The sequence below is a fragment of the Rhododendron vialii genome, chromosome 10a, assembly GCF_030253575.1.
Source record: "Rhododendron vialii isolate Sample 1 chromosome 10a, ASM3025357v1".
Classification (NCBI taxonomy): Eukaryota; Viridiplantae; Streptophyta; class Magnoliopsida; order Ericales; family Ericaceae; genus Rhododendron; species Rhododendron vialii.
The window spans coordinates 5,725,965-5,748,132 of NC_080566.1; the positions used below are offsets into that span (position 1 = coordinate 5,725,965).

A 22,168-nucleotide genomic window follows, 5' to 3' on the forward strand; every position below is an offset into this window, starting at 1 on the left:
AATCGAAAATATAGAAGCAGCAAAAACATTGTAGTCTATACCAGATGCCTAAACTAAACACGTTACATCAGACGCTTTAAAAAATTTACTTCCGTTTTGTATGTTCATGTTTTCTTTTTTCAACTCTGATGTAATTTTTAAAATGAATCGTGTAAACTCAAGTGCATCGCTTGTAGGCACTACGGAAAAGTAGGCTTTGTTAATAAAGAAAAGCATATTGGCATTAACCACAAACAAGTAGGCTTCGGGGTTGGTCAATGAACTCGGTATGTCCTCTTTAGAGTGGGAGTATTTTCTGGACCATTGATTTACAAAAACAAGATTCCAAACACTGTTGGCCAATGGGACACTCGCGGATCATCTGTACAAAATCCATCGAAAAGGAAATACTACTAATACTCATCCTCTCACTTGGAAGCAAAGGCTTCTTATTTGCGTCAATGTTGATTGCGGACTGGACTACCTTCATAACACTTAGCAAGGTACTATACAAACTTTCTATTAGAGCATGTACACCAGCTTAGGAAAAATAGCCAAAATACCTAAAAATATTCAGTTTAGCTATTCATTTTTCATTAGGAACTTCAGCAACACTAGCTATTTCCCCTATTCATCTTTAAACAATTAATTTGTCTCATTGTTTCTTGGAGGAGAGAGAAGATCATATACTGGGTTTGGTTTGCTAGAGGAGAGAGAAGAGAGGGATGTATGAGAGAGAAAGTAGTATTTCTCTATGTTTACCTTTGCTGCAGTCCGGTACTTTTGGAGTGTTACCGTAGATAAATGTAGAATACCTACCTCGATAGCTAGGCTACTAAACCTTGATTTTTGAGGTTACCCTATGTAAAATACCTAAAAAACCTGTATTGCCAAGCTGTTGTTGATCGATGCTCTTAGACGAAAATTGAGAAGCTAAGATTTCGAATTTTGGGTCGTCCAAAACAGGCACAGTTTCAAAATTTGCGCATTGAAAACTATATATTAATTGTGTATACTTGCATGCATGCTTACAAATTTTAAAAATTCTACCAACATGAAAGTATGTACCAAAAAAGTTGTTAGTCATGATTATGAAGCTCATATATTAAAAAAAATGAGTTTTTAATTAATAGTGGAATTACCTCCAAACCAAACCAAATCGAGCCTTAAGTCTCAATCACTTGGGGTCGGCTACATGAATCATTTTTTTTCATTGAGCTCTATCAAGGGCCACTTGTTCACACAAACCTACTATACTCATATCGTTGTGCACCACAGCATCTAATGTCAATTTAGGTCTACCCATCCCTGTAGCATTGCTACCCAAAGCTATTCTATCCGCTTTCTTAACTTCTGCATCTTCTAGTCTACGGTAGACATGCCCAAATCACCTTAGCCTATTTTCGCTCAACTTTTCTTCTATGGGTGTTACACCTACGATCTCACAAACCGTTTCATTTCTAATCTTGTCTCTTCTAGTCTTACCACACATTCACCTCAACATTCTCATTTCCGCTACACTCATCTTATTCACCCGTTGTTTCTTAATAGGCCAACATTCTGTCCCGTAAAGCATCGCTGGTCTGATGGCAGTTCCATAGAATTTTCCCTTCAATTTTATGGGTTCCCTCTTGTCACACAGTACACCAGTAGCGCTCCTCTACTTGAGCCACCCCACTTGGATCCTATGGGTCACATCATCGGTAATCTCTCCATCTCTACTAATGATTGAGCCTAAGTACCTAAAATGATCACTCTTAGGTATCTCTTGGTCTTGGATCCTCACTCTTTCTTCATGCGCACTGCTTGTACCACTAAACTTGTATACCATATACTCAGTTTTACTCCTACTTATTCGAAAACCCTTTGACTCTAATGCTTCCCTCCAAATTTCTAGTTTCGTATTCACACCTCTAGCAGTTTCATCTACAAGGACAATGTCATCTGCAAACATTATACACCACAAGCTATCCTCCTAAAATTGTCTAGTTAATTCATCCATAACTAAGGCAAAAAGGTACGGGCTCAAGGCTGACCCTTGATGCAATCCTACAGTGATTGGGAATTCACTTGTTTCCCCTACTGGTGATCGAATGGTAGTGACGGCACCTTCATACATGTCTCTAATCACCTCGATATACCCTTTGGTCATTCCCTGTCTCTTTAGAACCCACCATATGATATCTCTAGGCACTCTATCATAAGCCTTTTCTAAGTCAATGAAAACCATATGGAGATCCTTCTTCTATGCTCTATGTTTTTTTACCATTCTCCTTAATATGTAGATAGCTTCCATGGTTGATCTTCCAGGCATGAATCCAAACTGTTTCTCTGACACAGTAGTCACCATCCTCAAGCGATGTTCAATAACTCTTTTCCACAATTTCATCGTATGACTCATCAATTTAATACCTCTATAGTTGTTGCAGATCGTTATCATATTTGGATTCATGTCATAGAGATTTGACGGGCTTTTTACGTGCTGGTTGTCAGCTACCTAACGCACAACCCTCCTAAAAAAATAAAAAATTAGTATGAAAGGTACAACCCATTACTCACCCATTATTGACCATCCAGTATTTTTAGGTACAGCAAGATCCAAAACCTTTCCCAATTTTCCCGCTACTCACCCAGTACTGGCCATCGCAGGGTTTGTGCGCGTATTCTCGCGTTAATGTGACTCGGTTAGGTGCGTACCAATTCAACTCAAAACACATCTCCAACGTAACAGTCTCTCTCTCTCTCTGAAATAATTTGGGAGCCAGACCATTAATTTCCACTGTGTTCTTCCCAACTACCTTGCATTAGACACCACCAAACTTGGGAATTCTAGATTGATCCAATCCCTTCGAAATCCCCAAGGTTGCCCGCCTCTTTCCTGTTCCATTCATATCACTTATTAGGAATAGGAATGTGATTACTACCTAGAAATTTTATTGAGCGGAAATAGAAATATGATTATTAGGAATGAAATTCCTAGGAATACAATACCTGAAGTAATTTCATTCTAGTGTTTAGATTAGTTCAGTAATCTTATGCAGAAATCAAATATTTTGGAAATTTATCAAAGTCAATATTTCCTTTTTTTTATTAATTGAGCTAGGAATCTAAGATTCCCATAGAATAAGGGAAGGATCAGATTCTCACTCAATCTGGTAATGTGATTCCTGGTCAAATGTGTCGTCAGAAATCACAATCCTATTCGTGTTTCTCCAAAACATGAGAATCCTGAGAGTGTGACATCATATTCCTATTTCTATTCCTTCCAAACGTTAGAATCATGGAAGTCTAGTGTCACGTTCTCATTCCTTCTCAAGATTCCTGTCATCCAAATTGAGCCTCCTGGCGCAAAAAGGCAACCCACCAAAAGGTAGCTGTATGACGTACAGAACAGTTGTGGTCTCCACTACAATCCCATAAGGATACTCAAGGCCAAGATGAAAGAAAAATGAAATAGGAACATCATTATTTATCTTAAGACTCTACAATTCAATAACTTCAAATGTACTAGCACTACCAAAGACTCAGTTTAGCACAATTTGTAGCATTTCGGAGTATGGTCATGCAGCCAATTCAAAATATATAGAACATTTCATGACAATGTTCTTCAACTACAGTCACAGCTTCTAGCAGAATACGAAATACACGAGGTTATTCTTCCAAGGGATCAAACATATATAGCCCTTGAAATTTTTCATCAACAATTTGCATACGATACAACACATTACCTACGAGTTATAACAAACAGATTCAGCGAAAGAGATCGCCATCATTGATTTAACAATGTGCAAGTTAAATACCTGCATTTTTCCACAGACTCGTAAGAAAAGCCCCTTAACCAGCGATGTGATATTGAAAAATTGGGACCAAAGCTATAATACATTTCACATGGAGGTAACTTCAATTCATTACTAAATCTACGGGTAGCACAAGTTAGGATAGGAGTAATTAACTAGGTCTTCCGGAAAACAACATGCCCCTGCACCACTGCAATAGTACGCGGCCATGTGCGGCTGTGCCCACCTAGTTCCCTTTTCTCCCAACAAGGTAGGCACACAGCCCCTTGCTTTTGAGCAAGTACACCACCATGTGATATCCTGAGAAGACAATAACTTCTCCAGAATAATGAAGAGCACTTCTTTTTGTCTTGAGAGTACAAAGGAAACTTACAATTGAGCTTTTACCCTCTACGTACTCTGTTAATTGAATTAAGCCTCATCACTTGCCTAACATGACAGGGGTTGAAGTTCCTCTAGCCGTCAAACAACTTGCCTCATTGTAGGCCTTACAAAAAGACTTTCCGCCATATACACACCAACACCAAATGCAAAAGCTCTACCAAATCATCATGTGGACCCGCATCCCACAAACCAGCATTGAAGAATGTAGAAGAATGGATGGGGAGGCGGCATCATACACCGCGATGTTAAGACGACAAATATTCTTTTGGACAAGGATTGGGTAGCCAAGATTTCAGATTTTGGGTTGTGCAAAGAGGGCACTACAAGCCATTCATACACTCATGTTAGCACTGATGTTAAAGGAACGTTTGGTTACCAAATCTCATTATACCACACCAGAGTGGATGGGGAGGCAGTAATATCTTGTAGAAGAATGTCAGCCAACATGCACTCGAGGCTTGCCACCACATCAGTCATTTTAGGCCGTCCACTTGGACGACTAAGCAAGCATTTATTAGCAACATCACAAAACACTTGCAGACACTTGGGCGAGATTTGGTCCCGCAAACTTTGGTTAATGAGTTGATCGAGTTTTTCCTCTTTGATACATTGTTGAGCTCATAGAGCTAGACTGCGTTGCTCCTCCTCTAGCCTCGTATCCACTGCTGGCCTCTCACATAGCACTTCTAACAACACGACACCAAATGCATAGACATTTGATTTTTTAGTTAGTCTACGGGTTAAGAAATATTCTGGATCCAAGTAACCAAACGTTCCTTTAACATCACTGCTAACATGAGTGTGTGAATGGCTTGTAGTGCCCTTTTTGCACAACTCAAAATCTGAAATCTTAGCTACCCAATCCTTGTCCAAAAGAATATTTGTCGCCTTAACATCGCAGTGTATGATACCACGTCGAGTACCTCTATGGAGGTAATCCAGTCCACGAGCAACGCCAATGCAAATTTTCATCCTTTGCTCCCATGACAGATGACAAAAAGTTCCATTACCAACATTACAATGCTTATAAAGATGATCGGCAAATGTACCATGCTCCATGTACTCGTAAACAAGGATCATCTCCTACTGTTCATCACAATAGTCTATAAGACTCACGAGATGCGTGTGCTGAAGGTTAGAAAGCATATCAATCTCTGTCCGAAACTCATTTGCGCCTTGGTTAGACTTAGATTTCAACCTCTTTATGGCAACAATAGTTGTTCCATCATCAATGAACCCTTTATAGACATTACCAAATCCACCACCTCCAATGACTAATTCATCATCAAAGTTGTTGGTCATTGAGAGGACCTCAGAAAATGAGAAGCGATGACACACCCCTTCCAACAGTAATGGTGAGATGCTCTTTTCGCCAACTTTCTCAACCCAAACATGTAATTTGTAAACAAGTATATTCAGAACGGAGATTAAAATTACTAAAACAGTTGCAATGGTATTTCCAGTTGAAGCATAGACAAACCTTCGGGGAGTTGCGTTACTAGATATCAAAGCACATGCCAAGGGCATCGAGTTCACCCCAGCAAGATTTTTGTCGGGGTTGCTCAGCTTGAATACCTCCAACCCCCGTAGTATTACATCAATGTGTTCAATCCATTCAATGTTGTGTGGGAAGTATATTATGAGCAGATTGTGTTTTCCCTCCATTCTATCTCCTTCCATCATCACCACATAGTCCCTATACACCGCAACCCTATTTCACCGCTCCATTTGATAACGTCAGCTTTCGCGTCCGCCACATGTTCATTGACAAAGATACTGAATTTTGTATGGTCACTCTGTTCTCTCTCGTATTCAAATGCACAGAAATGTAACCTGAGCAGGTACTTGAATCCCAAATCGATAGGAAACTTCCACATAAAATTAAAGGTATCGTTCCCTTGCCTGTCCGTAAACATTGACCATGATGTTTGATAAACTTTCTGAGGAGCAGTGTATGATGGTATACTTGTGTATTTGATGCGAAGGGTGGTGGTAACTAGCTGGACATATGATGTTTACATCAAAGAATTTAAGTCCTGAGACCAATCACGAAACAAACCTGTATCTTCTATGGATGAGATGGATGTTCCACCAACATTTAACTGATGCACCATCTCGAGTGCAATGCTTTTATCAATTGGGAGTCAAAAATTCTGGCCGACAACATGTGCACCTGCATCACCCTCTTGTGTATGATAAAGTCCAGCCGGCATCGAGACGATTTCGATCCCATTGACAAAAGCATATTCCTCATCAGAAGAACCACCAAATGATGGAGAGAACCTTATGATCAGTGGCTGATTTTCTTCCACATTCACACAATACTCTTTAACAAGAGAGTCCAAGCCTGAAGCATCAGCTGTAAGGGAAGCACTAAAGTTGCTAAGAAGGGTATATGGACCAGCTTTTACAGTAAAAAAGGCCTTAGACCGTTTAAAACCACCCCGGTATGTAGCTGGATAGAAATATAGGCGGATGAACTTTTGGCCCGGGGAGACTCGGAATGCATATGTGAAAGGCCAACGGGAGAGCCGGGCCAACGTGTAAGGCACTGGATCAGGAGAAAGTGGTGGGCTAGTGGCTTTTGAGCTAATCAATTTTCCTTCGTTACTACGTAATAAAGGGGTGTAACTCGAACCGATATCTCCGGTCCATTGCCAGCCATCTACTGCAGTAGAGTTGCCGGAGGAGCCGCAGTTGACGGCGATGTTGTCAATTGGGTGATAAAGAACAGATGATTTGGTGGTCGCAGTTGACGGCGATGTTGTCAATTGGGTGATAAAGAACAGATGATTTGGTGGTGGCAACAGAAAAAAGAATTTGATTGAGTATCAAGCAGAGAGGGATGGTAATTGAGAGGACATTGAAATGCATATTTTTTTTTTGTAGGGTGCTGAGATGGAGCCAATGGGAGGTTTTGGAAATGATCAAAGTGAGGAAGAGATTATGAAAAAAGTGCGGAAATTGCGGAGGGGTGGACAAAGACTTGGACTTCTCGTTAATTGACAGTCAACACAGGGATATTTCTTGGTACATGATTTAATAAAATGAGTGGACGAGACTGGACGTTAATATTTAACATTCAATTTGACTTGGTCATAGATGTGGGTCGCACTAATGATCATATCTGAGTATCATTTTTTGGTTACAATGCGATATGTCATCATTGTATTGTTAACAAACTAAATTTTATCTTATTTCGTAATACTATTTTCGTCCGGATTTAATAGTTTTTTTTGGAAATTTGTGTCATTTTTCAATTGATTATATCTTGTAACTTACAATATTTTTTGTAATTTTGGAAACATTATCTTATAGAACTAATTGAGATTTATCAAACAAGATCCATGTTTGATATAAAATTTATTATCAATTTAAAAATATAAATTATTTTTTATTCGGTTAGAATTGAACAAGAGACTATTAAATCTGGACAGTAACAATTTTGCATTTTCGGCCTCTAAAAATATGAGGGCTGGGCCGGCCCTAGTTTTAGTTCAAACAATTAAACTCATCTTTGATACATCTGTACAATAAAGACATCTTAAATGAGTTAGTCCATAAAAAAATTCGTAAAACAAACCTGTTGTGGTTCTCTTGGAGCATCTCCAATCCAACGATCTTCATTCCTTCATCTTGGAGGATTAAAATATAATTTTATGTTAAAAAAGTATTTTTTAAAAATTTTATTATTCCTATTAACTCCAATTTATACATCTCTATTCCTTCATTCAATTGGAAAAAAAAAGGGAAAAAAAAAAGAGAGGAGAGATTTGAAGTTGATGACCAAATTCAGCCTCTCCAATCTAATATACTTCATTTTTGTCTCTATTCCTCCATAAATTTTTGACCCTCCAAATATGGAAGATCAAAACCAATCCTCCAAAATGGAGGCAAATATAGAGGATGTGTTGGATTGATTAATTTCTCCAAAATGGAGGAATGGAGAGAGATTTGGAGATATAGAGTATGCATCGGAGATGCTCTTGAGGCTGCCATTTGTGATTTGTCCTTCAAAAAAAAATCTGAACCCCTTGGTCGAAATCCAGGTTCTCTCTCCTCCTCTATCTTCATCTCTTCCTTTGACGGTGGTGTGATTCCACCGAATTACAACAATGTATACCTTTACATGTAAGGGTGTGTGTGTGTGTTTGCTACAGGTACAGGATCAAAGAAAAATACTTATTACTACTTGTTACCAAAAATTCTTGTTTTCTTTCCAATCGACGGAGAATCGACGGGAAACTGTATCGTAAGCTTGCTGGAATGTGGATGTGAAAAGTGGAGTTTGGTTCCTTGCCGTATTTCAGGACTTCTTTGGAAACAAACAATGAAGTGGATGAAGTATGGAAGAAGATTAACAAAATGGACTTTATTAACCCTCAAGGTAGAAGAACAACCAATCGAGATGATTGAGTGAACAATTACAAGTTAATTCTACTCCTAGAAAAGAAAAGATAAAGGCCTGATTGGCGTTGTTTGTGTGTCCCTGAAACTGCTATTAACTTGTACTTAAATAGGCCTCCTCACATTACATTTGAATTCAAAACTTCCCTCCAAAGTGGCAGTTGAACTTTCCCTCGAATTCTGATTAAGAACTTTCTCTAACTGCCGATCATGCCCACGTTGAGAAAGTTGCCCTACTAATTGCGGTTTCCATCCTCTTCAATCGTGGAAACATGGGATCCACGTCCATTTGACATCTGTCACCCGATCGACGGTCCAAAATGCCACAGGAATATGCCACGTGGAGGCTAATCGATGGACAAGACTTTTTATAGTTTCACCATCAATTCACTTTCACGCTGAATCATTACGTTAAGTCCATTATATCCTCACATTTGCTCATATTTACCCCCGCCACGTGTCACCTAATCGACGGGTAAAAATAGAAATCTTAATTGTGGTACAAACACTACTCCATTCCGAAGTATAAAAAAAAAGACAGAAAAATAAGCCAATGCCCCCAGTAATGCCAAGTGGTACACCAAACTCATCCTTTGTTAGATATTTGGGTGGTCCCCATCACAAAGTGCGTAAAATTCACGCAAATTTGTAGTAGAGAAGAGCTTGAGGCACTCACGTGGTGTCCCAATGACATGGAATAATTACTCGTAAAAACATTTTTTTTTACTTTTTAAAAAATAATAGTAATTAAATGTGCAAGAGCTTAAAGCTTATTCTTGTTTTTTGAACTGCACGCAAATCCAAGATTGAGAGTGTGTGCCTTCAATCAACGAAGGGGGATGATTCTGTAAATGTCGGCCGGACGGCCCGGATGGTCGATGCCGCGAGCAACAATCCCAATGTTCTATAAATCTCATTCGATCGGAACTCGAGGCTGTGCTCGATTTTTTTTTTGGGAGAAAAACTTAGAGAGACAGAGAGATACAATTGCGAGGAGATTGGAGCTTGTAATTTTTATTGATTATACTGGATTGATTGTCCTTTCCTCTCGTGAAGTACATACATAGCTTGTGTATCAAACTACGTAAACCCTTTTCAAATGGGATCCGTTTGTGTTCTTGTGTGATTGTTTCTTGCTTGCCTTGCGTTCTTTCATCTATATTGTTTGCGTTTAAAATTTTCATGCTGCAAATTCGACATTGCTGAAAAGCTATGGTCCTCATTTGTTTTGACCCATGTAAATTTCTTGTAGGTAGCTGAGCTTAGCTGTGCTAAGATTTGTTGGGAGTTTAATTTGATTTAATGGCAGTTACCGAACAATGCTGTCACGACCCAACCAAGCGAGAATTATAATACTCCTAAGGCCTCTCATTAAGCCAAAACATCATTTTCCAAAACTACAAATATATAAACCCTGTTTCATCGTAACCACATACCAAAGCATTTTAATTTACATGAGTTTATAACAATTGAAAAACAGAAAAGGGTTCAAGCCGAAAATCCACAATATTTGCAAGTTTTCAAACGTAAAGAAATATGGAGTATGTAGTAAGGAATGGTTGACAATCTTGGGTAGGCAAAGTTCCTGAAAAAATGAATACAAAAAAGTCAGGAGGTGACAAGGTATTATAATGACAGTTCAAGACCATAGCTGAATAAATTGTAGAGCTATGTTTAAAATATTATCAAGCAAAAGTCAATAGACTAGCATCAATAGTTGCATTTTGATTGCTAACATACAAATCACCACTAGAACGACCAAACCAATTACAATTTTCAGGAGGTGACAAGGTAGAAGAAAAAAAGAGAGTTTAATATAATTAGAAACAACCAACTTTATATGGAAACATCGCTCTTCAGGGGAAGCAGCATATTGAAGTTACCATGCTCATTGAGCTAGTTGATAGGACTGAATTGCGTCTTCCCTGGGGGGAAGTGGAGGTCAATGATGCACAGGATCCATGGGTTTTTCGTTGCTTGCAGCTATACGTTCCAGCATCTCCACAATTGCTGTCATTGATGGCCTAGTTTTTGGTTCGCGTCCAAGACATTTTAGAGCAACCTGAGCTATTTGGAAAGCAGCTTTTGAAGGATACTTCCCTTCCAATCTGGAGTCCATTATGTTTATCAACTTTCTTTTTTGGGGCAAATATGGTTTGACCCAGTCAACCAGATTATGTTTTGCACTTGAAAGGTTTGTATCAAGGACGCATAAGCCTGTAAGCATCTCAACCAATACAACACCAAAACCATACACATCGCTCTTCATGGTCAAGTGCCCTGTTTAACAATAATAATGTCAAATACTGTAACACATCGATAAGGTGGCATTTGTCCAAGTGGCTTTGAAGCGTGCAAAGTTTGGAATATTCATGATTGTGGTAATAGTTCAGCCTTCAGGGATTACCTGTGGCAATATACTCCGGAGCAGTGTAGCCATACGTTTCTATAACCTTCATTGACACATGTGTTTCACTACCTGAGGAACCCAATTTGTCCAAACCGAAGTCTGACATCTTGGCATTGTAGGACTGCCAAAAAGAAATATGTATGTGAAACCAAGTTTAAGTCATGAGGCATTGCCTTCCTAAAACCATTATTTAATGCAAACTTTTTCATTAAAATAGCATCGTGGGAAGATTTGTTTCAACCAAGAGCGTGGTGAGAGTAGGTAAACAACTAAAATGTGTGAAATTCAAAAGTTGCTGCCTCTGAACAATAGAAGTATGATGTTCTACTCAAAGACACATTAGCATTTCTTTTGTTGTCACCCAGATCTAATTCATTGATTGCAGGAAACTTACCTCATCTAGCAATATGTTTGACATCTTGAAATCTTTGTAAATTACTTGTTTTTCCGATGAGTGCAAAAATTCCAGCCCTCGAGCTGCTCCTACTAGTATATTAAGCCGAATGTCCCATGGAAGTGGCTGAACATCAGAGTCCCCTGCACAAGCCAACCCATGAACTGTCTAGCAAGCCAAATGACATATGGTTGATTTGTCTGAGACAAAATCAGTTTGCTCACTGCTAATGGTTGCATTTAACACAAGCTAAGTCTGTTAGCTCTTACTTCCAAAAAGGTGGTTCTCCAAGCTGCCCTTTGGCATGAATTCATAGGCAAGGAGTAGCTCATTCTCTACCCAACAGTATCCTAATAGCTTAACAAGGTTAGGATGAGAAAAACTTCCTAAGAAGTTAAGCTCCGACTGCAATTGAACAAACAGTCAGGATTCAGAAGAATTTGAAGTACTAAAAATAAATAGATGAAACAACTGGTGATCCGAACATGAGACAGAAATATCAGAACTTCATGATGAACACAAAATAAAGTAAATTGAATACCAACTTCCATTTAACTCACAAGTACAATCAACGGTTTCACATCATAAGTTTTCTGCCATTGCACAGGAAATCCTGAATATATTCTCAAGTAACAAAATACAATGTAAGACGAGCTAACGCAGAACAGAACTGGGCATCCTGAAAATTGCATCATTATAGCTCTCATTTGATAACCTGTATATTCATTTGGATTATATGTTCATGGTTCATACTTGTTTTTACCTGTACATTCTTTTCCTTTTGATGTTACATGAGAGTCAAGTACTACTTGGTTATAACTTCTTTTACCATCTCACTTCCAGGACTGAACAAGTACTTTTCATTATGTTCTCTGGGTCTTTTGCAAACAATGGAAAATTCAACTCTAACATTCATTGTCACTGTCGAAAACTCCCACTGCAGTTTCTTGCATTTGGAAACATTCCCAAATGAGCTAGATATTGTTGCTATACAAACATAGAAAACTAGCTAGTAACAAGTGACAATGGAATCAAATAGCCTGATTGCTCTTATTGTTGTCATCTAGAAAGATCAACCCAACAACAATCTGTAAGTGGACATCTAGACAATCCTTAAGACTATACTCATGTACACGAAACACACAAAGAAGAGTTCAAGTCATAGTTATCACAAACACACGGCAAGGAATAATACAGTTTTAAGTCATAGTTATCACAAACAAATAAGATTGTGCACCACAGAGAAGATCTACGAAAGAGATATAAACAAGCAAGAAAGAAGCTAGAGGACAAAGAATACAGCAACTTAACTACTTTAGTAGCGATTGTGTCAATGACACAGGATTTTGTTAAATAAACAATGCATTGAAGTTTCTAAACAAAGATATCCCTCTGAAACTACACCCTGCAGAGTGCAGATTGACAGAGAGTTTCTCTTTTTCTCCGTATGCCTATGTAGTGACCAATTTAAATGGGAATTGAAGTCCTCTCAATGGTTGCAAAATCAACTCCAATACGTTTGTGGCGGACAATGCGGGATATATGGATCCAGAGTACCTCGCGAGTGCAAAGTTAACGGAAAAATCTGATGTGTACTCATTTGGTGTCATCTTACTGGAAGTCCTCTGTGGTAGGAAACCTATGATTATGACACGGGATGAGGATCAGGTTAATTTAGTCCGTTGGTTCAAGACTAACATTGAAAGGTGCACTGTTGATCAGATCATTGATCCAAATCTAACCGACAAGATAGCACCAGAATGTCTGAAGGAGTATGTCACGTTGCAGAAAAATGTGTGCGTGATGTGGGGATTGAACGTCCTCCCATGGATGATATACTGAGCAGCCTCAGGTCTGCATTGCAGCTGCAAGACAATTGGCGAAATGTTTAGGCTGCCCCTCAAAGGATGGGCGCAGGATTTGAAGGTTGGGTGGGCAAAAGTTAAAAAAACATCGTAAGTTCGTAACATATAAAAGGCAATATTAATTTTTACTTTTGTCAATACAGATAAGAAAAATACTATCAAAGAGATTGTCATATATATCTTGGGTCAACGACCTATTCAATTACTCAAATACGGCAATCTATAATTATATTTGCATACCATTTTGCGCATCTCTGGTCATTGTAAATACACTATAGTAGTTCAAAAAACCAAAGTACTAAAATTAACATTATTTTATGAAAAGCTCTTGGTTGGGTGAGTGTTGGATTGTTCAAAACAATGTTGGGCAGGCGAACCGATGTAATTTTCAAATTTCTGAAAAAAAAAATACTATAATTCCAATTAGAAGTGGAAACGTGAGTAGAGCGCTTGTTCGGGCTCATCTGCCCTTCGATACGTCCTTGCTGTCCCTTGTTCTCACAGAAACACGTTATCCGATGGTACTGCGAATGTTGACATGGTCAGTGGTGAATGTTCTGGTGGGATGAATTCCACAAGTTGGTAGACTAGGATTATTTTTCAGCTAACCCAGCACGGTAGCGTTGCCACCAAATCGGTATGGGTAGAATTATGTGCTGGGCTTGTATAGATTTCCAAGGCTACTCTAGGTCCCCCGCCTTTGGTTTGGATCGGTTCTTGCTGAATTAACTAACCCCCCAAAATTAAACAAACTACATTAAATAGATTCTATCATGTTCAGAAGCAATATTCTCAGCAATAATCAATAAATAGATTCTCATACGATTGTGAACAGAAAAACACCTCACGACTACATTCCGTATCATCAAAACCGAAATCTAGGAGAACTGAACAAAAACAAATTAAACAAATCGAAGGAGATTCTAGCTGTTAAGCATAATTTTCTAGCAGCGTGCATTTGTGAATGATCAATACAGATAACTGTGTGTGTGTGTGAGAGAGAATTAACCTCGATTAGCCGAACAATCCCCTTAGACAATCTGAACATGATTATCAGTCACCTCAAACTATACTACCTCATATTTCTAAAACAACAAATGTAACCATTACACAGTCTTTTTCGTATGCCTGTAGCGCTGCATCTATTATATACAACTCATTAAGTAGAACAGAACATTATGACAATTTTCTCAAGAGATTTAATGACAGAACGGAATGGGAACTGTTTGACATATTTAACAATCAGCATAAGAGTTCGAACTCTCTCCGTGGGAAGTTGCATATGAAGTTACCATGCTCGTTACTTGGAGACCTGGTGTTGATAAGACCAATACATTCTGCCTTGCCTAGGGTGAAGTGGAGATCAAAGGCTGCTGTCCACGACGCTACGTAGTATGGCCAGCAGAGTTAATTTGAGGCTCCCAAGGGTTTTCATTGCTTGCATTGATACGTTCCAGTGTCTTCAAAACTTCTTTCATCGATGGCCTTGTTTTGGAATACGCTCCGAGACAATTTAGAGCCAGATGAGCTATTCCTAGTGCAGCTTCTGGAGGATATTTCCCTTTCAACCTGGAGTCCATTATGATTGTCAACTTTCTTCTATCAGCTAAATAGGACTCGACCAAGCCTACCGAACCACTTGTCCAAATACGCCTCGATGCACGAGACCCGGTAAGCATCTCAACCAATACAACGCCAAAACAATACACATCGTCGTTCTTCACACGCAACTGATCATCTGTTGAACAAGCATGACGATAACATGGTGACACATCAATTCGGTGGGCTTAGTTCATATCACTTTGAAGGGTGCAATAATTGAATGGTCGATTTTGATAATTTTAAGAAAGTGTGATTAATAGCCTGAAGCTTGAAAAGGTTCAGGGATTACCTGAGGCCAAATAGCGTTCATAGTTATACTCATCAAGGACAGAACATTTTTGGGAATCCAACTCCGCATAAGAGAAATCCGAGATCTTGGAATTGAACAACTGCCAAATGGAATTACGTATGTCAGACTAAGGTTTTAATTATCATGCCTTCCCTCCCTAAAATCATCTAAAAGATGGAAAGCTTTTTGTTACTGGTTCACTGTTTTTGTTATCAACACAATGTGGCCAGGAAAAAGAATTCCGTGCAAGAGGGGAGTGGAGTGGAGGAAGATAAATGACTGAATGAATGCAATTATAAAGTTGATGCCTTTAAATAATAAAGTGATAATTATGATGTTCGACCCTCAAATAGAATCACAGTCCTTGATGTAGGATTTGGCGGAGGACTTCTTTGTATATATCGTTAACAGAAAGTAAAGGTTCTTTGAACGAAAGAGGAAGAGTTTAGGGCTGTTTTGTGGTTGCTCCATAACAACCTCTCAGAAATTTTGGAACAGTAAAACATGCTGAGTTTATGCAGCAAATAAACAAAGATGAAATGAAGTCTAAGAAGCACTCCGAGAAGCTAGGCATCACACTAATGAAACTGACCTGTAATATACTCATCCAGTATGATAGAAGAAGAATATACTACTGTCACCATTACAGAAATTTCAATGGGGTTGTTTGGTATAGGTTTTGAGGGAGGTTTTTGGGGGAATGACTGATAGATAGATAGATAGACGGGAATAAAAAGTGGAGAGAAAAATTATAGGCAACCATGGTAAGAGAGACGGTGTGGTTCTGGAAACCCTAAGTGAATCATCCTTGTCAGGTCACCAGGGCCTAATTAATTGGTTGCTGGAAACTTACCCCATCAAGCAATATATTTGATGCCATGAATCCTCTGCAAATATCTAGTCTTTTTAATGTTTGCAAAAATGCCAGGCCTCGAGCTGCTCCTATTAGTATCTTAAGCCGAATGTCCCATGGCAATGGCTCAACAGCAGAGCCGCCTGCATACAACCAAACCACAAAATGAATTTTGTTGATTTATAGAAGACAACATGATCAGTGTGCATTAATGCTTGCACATCTTGCAGCAATTATATCATAAATTACTTCTATTCGCTCTTACATCCAAAAAGGTGGGTCTCCAAGCTTCCTCTTGGCATGAATTCATAGACGACGAGTAGCTCGTCATCTTCCCAACAGTATCCCAATACCTTGACAAGGTTAGAATGAGAAAGCCTTCCTAAGAATCTAACCTCAGACTGCAAGAATACAAATATCAAACAAACAAACAAATGAGCCGACAGCAATAAGATGAATATTTCTTTGTGAAACAACTCTTAATCGCGAATATGACAGAGAAATAGAGTACAATCAAGGTTTTAAAGGCACCGCCAAAAACAAAATACAAATGACAACCTCTCAAAAGAACTGAAGTATTTGAAAATAAAATGTTGAAGCGTCTAGCGATCCCAAATATGAGAGAGAAACATAGTATCACCAACATTTTATAGGCTTTAAACAGAGAAAAATAATTACATGGTCTATTAATCCAAAAGTAAAATTTACAAGATAAAAAATAGCACTGATATCCTTTGACTTGTTTCTAGATGCCACTAAACAGCTAATTAAATCAGTTAAACCTTAACAGAACCAGGCAACTGAAAAACACATCATACCACTCTCAACAACTTAACTCAATTAAACTTGATTTTAGAGGTTCTCAATTAATAATTCTATATGTATTGTTTTCTTTGCAACTATTTTGTTACTTTCTCCCAATGTAAAGGAAAGCGAAGGATTGGGAAAACCTTTGTCTTTACAATCTGAAATCAAAAGTAGCATTTGAAGTGTGATGCCGTATGAGAAAGTCAAAAAACTTGCTCATTAATTTGATGCTAAATCCCCTACAAGCACTTCTTCTTGTTAATTATAGATCTTAACATTCCATCATTGCACTGTCTAGAAAATCCTTACTATTATCTTGTACATGGAGAGCAAAGAAATAATATTAAAGGTATAAGACGTAGTTAACACATCTCAACTATCACAGTGTAAGAATGTCCAGAACAAAATCCAGGGAAGAAATCAACTTGTATTAAGAAGTAACAGGGCAAATATATTGGAGTTTTGTTAACGTTTGCAAGATAACACAGATTTCTGAACAAAGAACCCTCAGCCTGCCTCCCCCACCAAACCTAAACCTTCATACGAAGATGGAGTCCTCTTTTGCACATTTTTTTGGCAGCTAAAACAATGGTAATTAATTTCAATTTGCAAGAAACAAAAACTTACCCACAGTTGCTATTTTGGTTTCTGCACTACAAAGGTCATTCCGTAATAATTCCAACCCTCTAAACAGAAAGTAAAGCATGACTAGAAACAGTAATAGGCACCAGCCGCACCACAACCCCCAACCTAAACCTAAAACCAATGCTACCACATCAGGCAACAATTATCAGAATCCCAGATGATGAAAACAAATCTTGAAAAGCAATGACACTCGTATTCGAAACCATTACTTGATTAAAGGAGTACTCTATACGTCAGCTAATTATAAAGACAGAATATGCAGCCATACAAGAGAATTAAATCCTAGGCTTAGATAAGGTTTGTTGCACGACGTGATTAACTATAAAGCACAACTCTAATAGGTATAGACAATAATAGAAAGGGGGTTAAGACTTCAATGAATATTTCACCAACAAATTTTTGTTACTTGAATTACCTGCCAATCCTCAAATATGTGAATCCTCTCATTGTCCAACTTCTTGACCACAATATTTAATCCACTACCGTTGTTTAATGCCACATTCTTATGAAGCATTCCCCTGTAAACTGCCCCGAAACGTCCTTCTCCCACATCAACTCTGAAGTTTTTGGTAGCTTTCCTCAATTCTGAGAAACTGAATATCCTTAAATTTGGGGTGGTTAAGATCCGCTCATCCAGATATGACATATCAGTGTCACCCCGTGCAGAGATGCTTTCATTTGAAGAAGGAGCACTGTTGGCTGTCGGAGATATGCCTAATTTCAGATGCAATTTAAGAAGAATACAACCCTGTAACTCAAAATAGGGACAGAAATCCGGTGCAAGTTACAAAAGTATGAATGAGAAAATCTCCTTGGCTGGTCGGCTCGTTTGTGGCTGTACCTCTGGCTAAAAACTCAATACCCCTCTGAAAAAGATTTTTCTTTGACCTCTTCTAGCGTTGGGTATCATCATTAAATTGCACCGAAGTGGATTGGGAGGAAATAGTACCTTGTGGAAGAATGTCATTTTTCTGTGTGTTTTTGTCATAAATCTCTTGATTGAAATCCCCATGAACACTGACCTCCTCCCCTTTCTCCTCCTTCTCCTCTGTGTAAGAATGTCTGGGTTGCTCCTGTGACGCCAACATGCACTTGAGGCTCGCCATGACATCAGTCATTGTAGGCCGTCCATTTGGATGCTCATGCAAGCAATTATTAGCAACTTCTGTGAACACCTTCAAACACTGTGGCGAGATTTGGGCTCTCATACTTTGATCAACGAGTTGATCAAGTTTTTCCTCTTTGATACATTGTCGAGCCCATCGTGTTAGACTGTGTTGCTCCTCCTCAAGCCGTAGATCCACTGCCGGCCTCCCACAAAGCACTTCTAACAACACGACACCAAATGCATAGACATCTGATTTCTTAGTAAGTCTACGAGTTAAGAAATACTCTGGATTAAAGTAACCAAATGTGCCTTTAACAGCAGTGCTAACATGAGTGTGGGAATGGCTTGTGGTGCCCACTTTGCACAACCCAAAATCTGAAATCTTGGCTACCCAATCCTTGTCGAGAAGAATATTTGTGGTCTTCACATCGCGGTGTATGATACCGCGTCGAGTACCTGTATGGAGGTAATCCAGTCCACGAGCAGCGCCGATGCAAATTTTCATCCTTTGCATCCATGACAGATGACAAATAGTGCCATTACCAAAAGTATAATGCTTATAAAAGATTATCAGCAAGTGTACCATGCTCCATGTACTCGTAAACATGCTCCATGTACTTGTAAACAAGGATCATCTCCTGCCATTCATCACAACAGCCTATAAGACTGACGAGATGCGTGTGCCGAAGGTTAGAAAGCATCTCAATCTCTGTCCAAAACTCATCTGCGCCTTGGTTAGACTTAGATTTCAACCTCTTTAAGGCAAAAATAGTAGTTCCATCGTCAATGAACCTTCTATAGACATTACCAAATCCGCCACTTCCAATGACCAATTCATCATCGAAGTTGTTGGTCATTGAAAGGACCTCAGAAAGTGAGAAGTGATGACACAACCCTTCCGACGGTAACAGTGAGATGCTCTTTCCACCAACTAATTTCTCACCCCAAACACGCAATTTGTAGACAATAATATTCAGAATGGAGAGTAAAATTACTAAAACAGTTGCAATGGTATTTCCATTTGAAGCATCGACAAACTTTCGGGGAGTTGCATTACTAGATGTCGAAGCACGTGCCAGGGGCATCGGGTTCACCCAGCAAGATTTCTGTCGGGGTTGCTCAGCTTGAATACCTCTAACCCCCGCAGTACTGCATCAATGTGTTCAATCCATTCATTGTTGTGAGGGAAATATGTTATGAGCAGATTGTGTTTTCCCTCCATTCTATCTCCTTCCATCATCACCGCATAGTCCCTATACACCACAACCCTGTTTCCACCGCTCCATTTGATAACGTCAGCCTTAGCGTCCGCAACATGTTCATTGACAAAGACAAAGATACTGAATTTTGTGTGGTCACTCTCTTCTCTCTCGTATTCAAATTCACAGAAATGTAACCTGAGCAGGTACCTGAATCCCAAATCGATAGGAAACTTCCACATAAAATTAAAGGTACCGTTCCCTTGCCTATCTGGAATCATTGACCATGATGTTTGGTAAACTTTCTGAGGAGCAGTGTATGATGGTATACTTGTGTATTTGATGCGAAGGGTGGTAGTAACTGGCTGGACATATGATGATTCCATCAAAAAATTTGAGTGCTGAGACCAATCACGAAACAAACCTGTATCTTCTATGGATGAGATGGCTGTTCCACCCACATTTAACCGCTGCACCATCTCGAGTGCAATGCTTTTATCAATTGGGAGTCGAAAATTCTAGCCGACAACATGTGCACCTGCATCACCTTCTTGTGTATGATAAAGTCCAGCCAGCATCGAGACGATTTCGATCCCATTGACAAAAGCATATGCCTCATCAGAAGAACCACCTAATGAGGAGAGAACGTTATGATTAGTGGCTGATTTTCTTCCACATTCACACAATACTCTTTAACAAGAGAGTCCAAGCCTGAAGCATCAGCTGTAAGGGAAGCGCTAAAGTTGCTAAGAAGGGTATATGGACCAGCTTTTACAGTAAAAAAGGCCTTAGACCGTTTAAAACCACCCCGGTATGAAGCTGGGTAGAAATGTAGGCGGACAAGCTTTTGGCCGGGGGAGATTCGGAATGCATATGTGAAAGGCCAACGAGAGCTGGGCCGACATAGAAGGCACTGGATCAGGATAAAGTGGTGGGTTAGTGGCTTTTGAGCTAATCAATTTTCCTTTGTTACTAACTTACTATGTAAATGTGCGTAATTTGAATGGATATCTCCGGTCCATTGCCGGCCATCTACTGCAGTAGAGTTGCCGGAGAAGCCGCAGTTTACTGCTATGTTGTCAATTGGGTGATAACGAACAGAAAAAAGAATTTGATTGAGAGGACATTGAAATGCATTTTTTTTGTGGGGTGCTGAGATGGAGCTAATGAGAGGTTTTGGAAATGATCAAAAAAAAGAAATGATCAAAGTGAGGAAGAGATTATGAAAAAAAAAAAGTCCGGAAATTGCAGAGGGGGTGGACAAAGACTTGGACTTCGTTAATTGACAGTCAACACAGATATTTCTTGGTACATGGTTTTAACAAAATGAGTGGACGAGACTGGACGTACACATTTAACATTCAATTTGGCTTGGTCATTTGAGTGGGTCGCTCTGTAATGACTACGTCTAAATATCACATTTTGAGTACCATGTGACCTGTCGCCATTGTATTGATAAAATGTGTTCCATTTTGTCATGTAATAGAGCACATTCTATCATACTCAGATATGATCACCAGGGCCGGCCAGGGGGTAAGCCCCGCAAGCCGGCCGGCTCGGGCAACCCCCTACAAGGGGCAACAAAAAAAAAAATTTGTATGTATACAAAAAAAAAATAGAACTCCAGCAAAAAATATATTTAGGGGCATCATCCAAAAAATTTTGTACAAATTTTTAAAAAAAAGTAAATATGTATGGTTTCCACCTACTTTAAAAAATTATGATACTTGAGAAAATTAGGAGGGTAAAAGAGAGGTTTTTACATACCTGGGGTAAATAACAGATAAAAAAAATTAGGAGGGCAAATTATTAAGAGAGAAAATTAGGAGGGCTATCAGATAAGAAGAAAAAAAGAAAAGGGACACTATAGCCAAAACGAGAAGGGACGGATGATGTAATTCAAGCTAAATGAACAATATAATCTTGTTTTTATCCTTTTTTTGTTGTTGCTTGTATGTCTTTTTTTTTATACTTAACACAAGTGGGCAACGAGCCCTGTTATTCACAATAAAGATTTGGAGACAACCACATAAGGAAAAACTCTGAAAAAACAAGGTTCCCTAAAAATCCGTAAAAAACCCTAAAAGTATGAATGCGAATTACTAAGTTACTCTACCAGCAAAAATCACGCAAGCAAACAATCCCACAACGCAGAGATATACGTGGAAAACCCCAGAATGGGTAAAAACCACGGGAAGGAATCAAATCACTATAATCATTGTGCAGTTACAAATATACCTATCCAAACGATGTAAATCCTCACAACGTTCTAAGTGCTACCTGCCGAGTCACACGTATACCGCACCCAGTGATCTTGATCGCCAACGGCCTTGAGTCCACAGGCCCTCCGATTACTAACGAAAATTTTCCTTCAGAAAAACAGCTCACAAAGAACCTGTTGCTTCCATGTATTCTTCTCCTCCCGCTCC

The 22,168-nt window shown here is 39.0% G+C and overlaps 7 protein-coding genes and 2 pseudogenes across 8 annotated transcripts in view; 1 reads left to right on the forward strand and 8 right to left on the reverse strand.

The window, feature by feature from the left end:
- Positions 1 to 22,168, reverse strand: part of LOC131304486 (probable serine/threonine-protein kinase PIX13) — a 51,126-nt gene that overhangs the window by 19,585 nt on the left and 9,373 nt on the right. The gene's annotated exons all lie outside the window — the stretch shown is intronic.
- On the reverse strand, positions 4,547 to 5,969 carry LOC131304487 (putative receptor-like protein kinase At5g39000; annotated as a pseudogene).
- LOC131302785 (receptor-like protein kinase FERONIA) lies at positions 6,202 to 6,922 on the reverse strand (the record flags this gene model as incomplete). Its single annotated transcript, XM_058329583.1, has 1 exon — positions 6,202 to 6,922. A coding segment is annotated over one exon (618 nt), but the record flags the coding sequence as incomplete, so codon positions are not given.
- Positions 9,952 to 11,961, reverse strand: LOC131304491 (probable serine/threonine-protein kinase PIX13). 2 transcript variants are annotated; one of them, XR_009192414.1, is made up of 5 exons: positions 11,641 to 11,961; positions 11,372 to 11,514; positions 10,975 to 11,098; positions 10,451 to 10,847; positions 9,952 to 10,152 (listed from the first exon to the last, which is right to left on the reverse strand). XR_009192414.1 is itself a non-coding variant. In XM_058331737.1 (4 exons), the coding sequence occupies exons 1-4, from the start codon at positions 11,675 to 11,677 to the stop codon at positions 10,510 to 10,512; spliced, it is 642 nt and encodes a 213-aa protein (XP_058187720.1). In that variant the 5' UTR covers positions 11,678 to 11,961; the 3' UTR covers positions 10,237 to 10,509. The 2 variants fall into 2 exon arrangements, 1 of the variants encoding a protein (XP_058187720.1); XM_058331737.1 differs by lacking the exon at positions 9,952 to 10,152 and having other exon boundaries at positions 10,237 to 10,847.
- Positions 12,883 to 13,636, forward strand: LOC131304496 (receptor-like protein kinase ANXUR2). The gene has a single exon (XM_058331743.1). The coding sequence runs from the start codon at positions 12,914 to 12,916 to the stop codon at positions 13,211 to 13,213; it is 300 nt and encodes a 99-aa protein (XP_058187726.1). The 5' UTR covers positions 12,883 to 12,913; the 3' UTR covers positions 13,214 to 13,636.
- LOC131304493 (probable serine/threonine-protein kinase PIX13) overlaps positions 14,053 to 22,168 on the reverse strand; it is a 71,690-nt gene continuing 63,574 nt past the window's right edge. The window contains exon 5 of the mRNA XM_058331738.1: positions 14,053 to 14,163. The gene's annotated coding sequence lies outside the window, so the exon portion shown is untranslated. The remainder of the gene's footprint in view (positions 14,164 to 22,168) is intronic.
- On the reverse strand, positions 14,249 to 18,093 carry LOC131304488 (probable serine/threonine-protein kinase PIX13). Its single transcript, XM_058331734.1, has 5 exons — positions 17,848 to 18,093; positions 16,246 to 16,381; positions 15,981 to 16,123; positions 15,128 to 15,227; positions 14,249 to 14,974 (listed from the first exon to the last, which is right to left on the reverse strand). Exons 1-5 carry the CDS (start codon positions 18,076 to 18,078, stop codon positions 14,622 to 14,624), a joined length of 963 nt encoding a protein of 320 aa, XP_058187717.1. The 5' UTR covers positions 18,079 to 18,093; the 3' UTR covers positions 14,249 to 14,621.
- The window catches only part of LOC131304485 (probable receptor-like protein kinase At5g38990), a 44,739-nt pseudogene continuing 40,854 nt past the window's right edge, over positions 18,284 to 22,168 (reverse strand).
- Positions 18,326 to 19,152, reverse strand: LOC131304489 (receptor-like protein kinase FERONIA). The gene has a single exon (XM_058331735.1). The coding sequence runs from the start codon at positions 19,145 to 19,147 to the stop codon at positions 18,326 to 18,328; it is 822 nt and encodes a 273-aa protein (XP_058187718.1). The 5' UTR covers positions 19,148 to 19,152.

Coding starts and splice junctions, on each gene's coding strand:
- LOC131304491 (XM_058331737.1), bottom strand. CDS start 11,677: ATGCCAAAGGGCAGCTTGGAGAACCACCTTTTTGGAA. Junction 11,515..11,640: donor GGAGAACCACCTTTTTGGAA/GTAAGAGCTAAC, acceptor TGGCTTGTGCAG/GGGACTCTGATGTTCAGCCA. Junction 11,099..11,371: donor CAAACATATTGCTAGATGAG/GTAAGTTTCCTG, acceptor TCTTTTTGGCAG/TCCTACAATGCCAAGATGTC.
- LOC131304496 (XM_058331743.1), top strand. CDS start 12,914: ATGGATCCAGAGTACCTCGCGAGTGCAAAGTTAACGGAAAAATCTGAT.
- LOC131304488 (XM_058331734.1), bottom strand. CDS start 18,078: ATGTCATATCTGGATGAGCGGATCTTAACCACCCCAAATTTAAGGATA. Junction 16,382..17,847: donor ACATATTTGAGGATTGGCAG/GTAATTCAAGTA, acceptor GTATTCTTGCAG/TCTGAGGTTAGATTCTTAGG. Junction 15,228..15,980: donor CAAATATATTGCTTGATGGG/GTAAGTTTCCAG, acceptor TCCATTTGGCAG/TTGTTCAATTCCAAGATCTC.
- LOC131304489 (XM_058331735.1), bottom strand. CDS start 19,147: ATGTTTACGAGTACATGGAGCATGGTACACTTGCTGATAATCTTTTAT.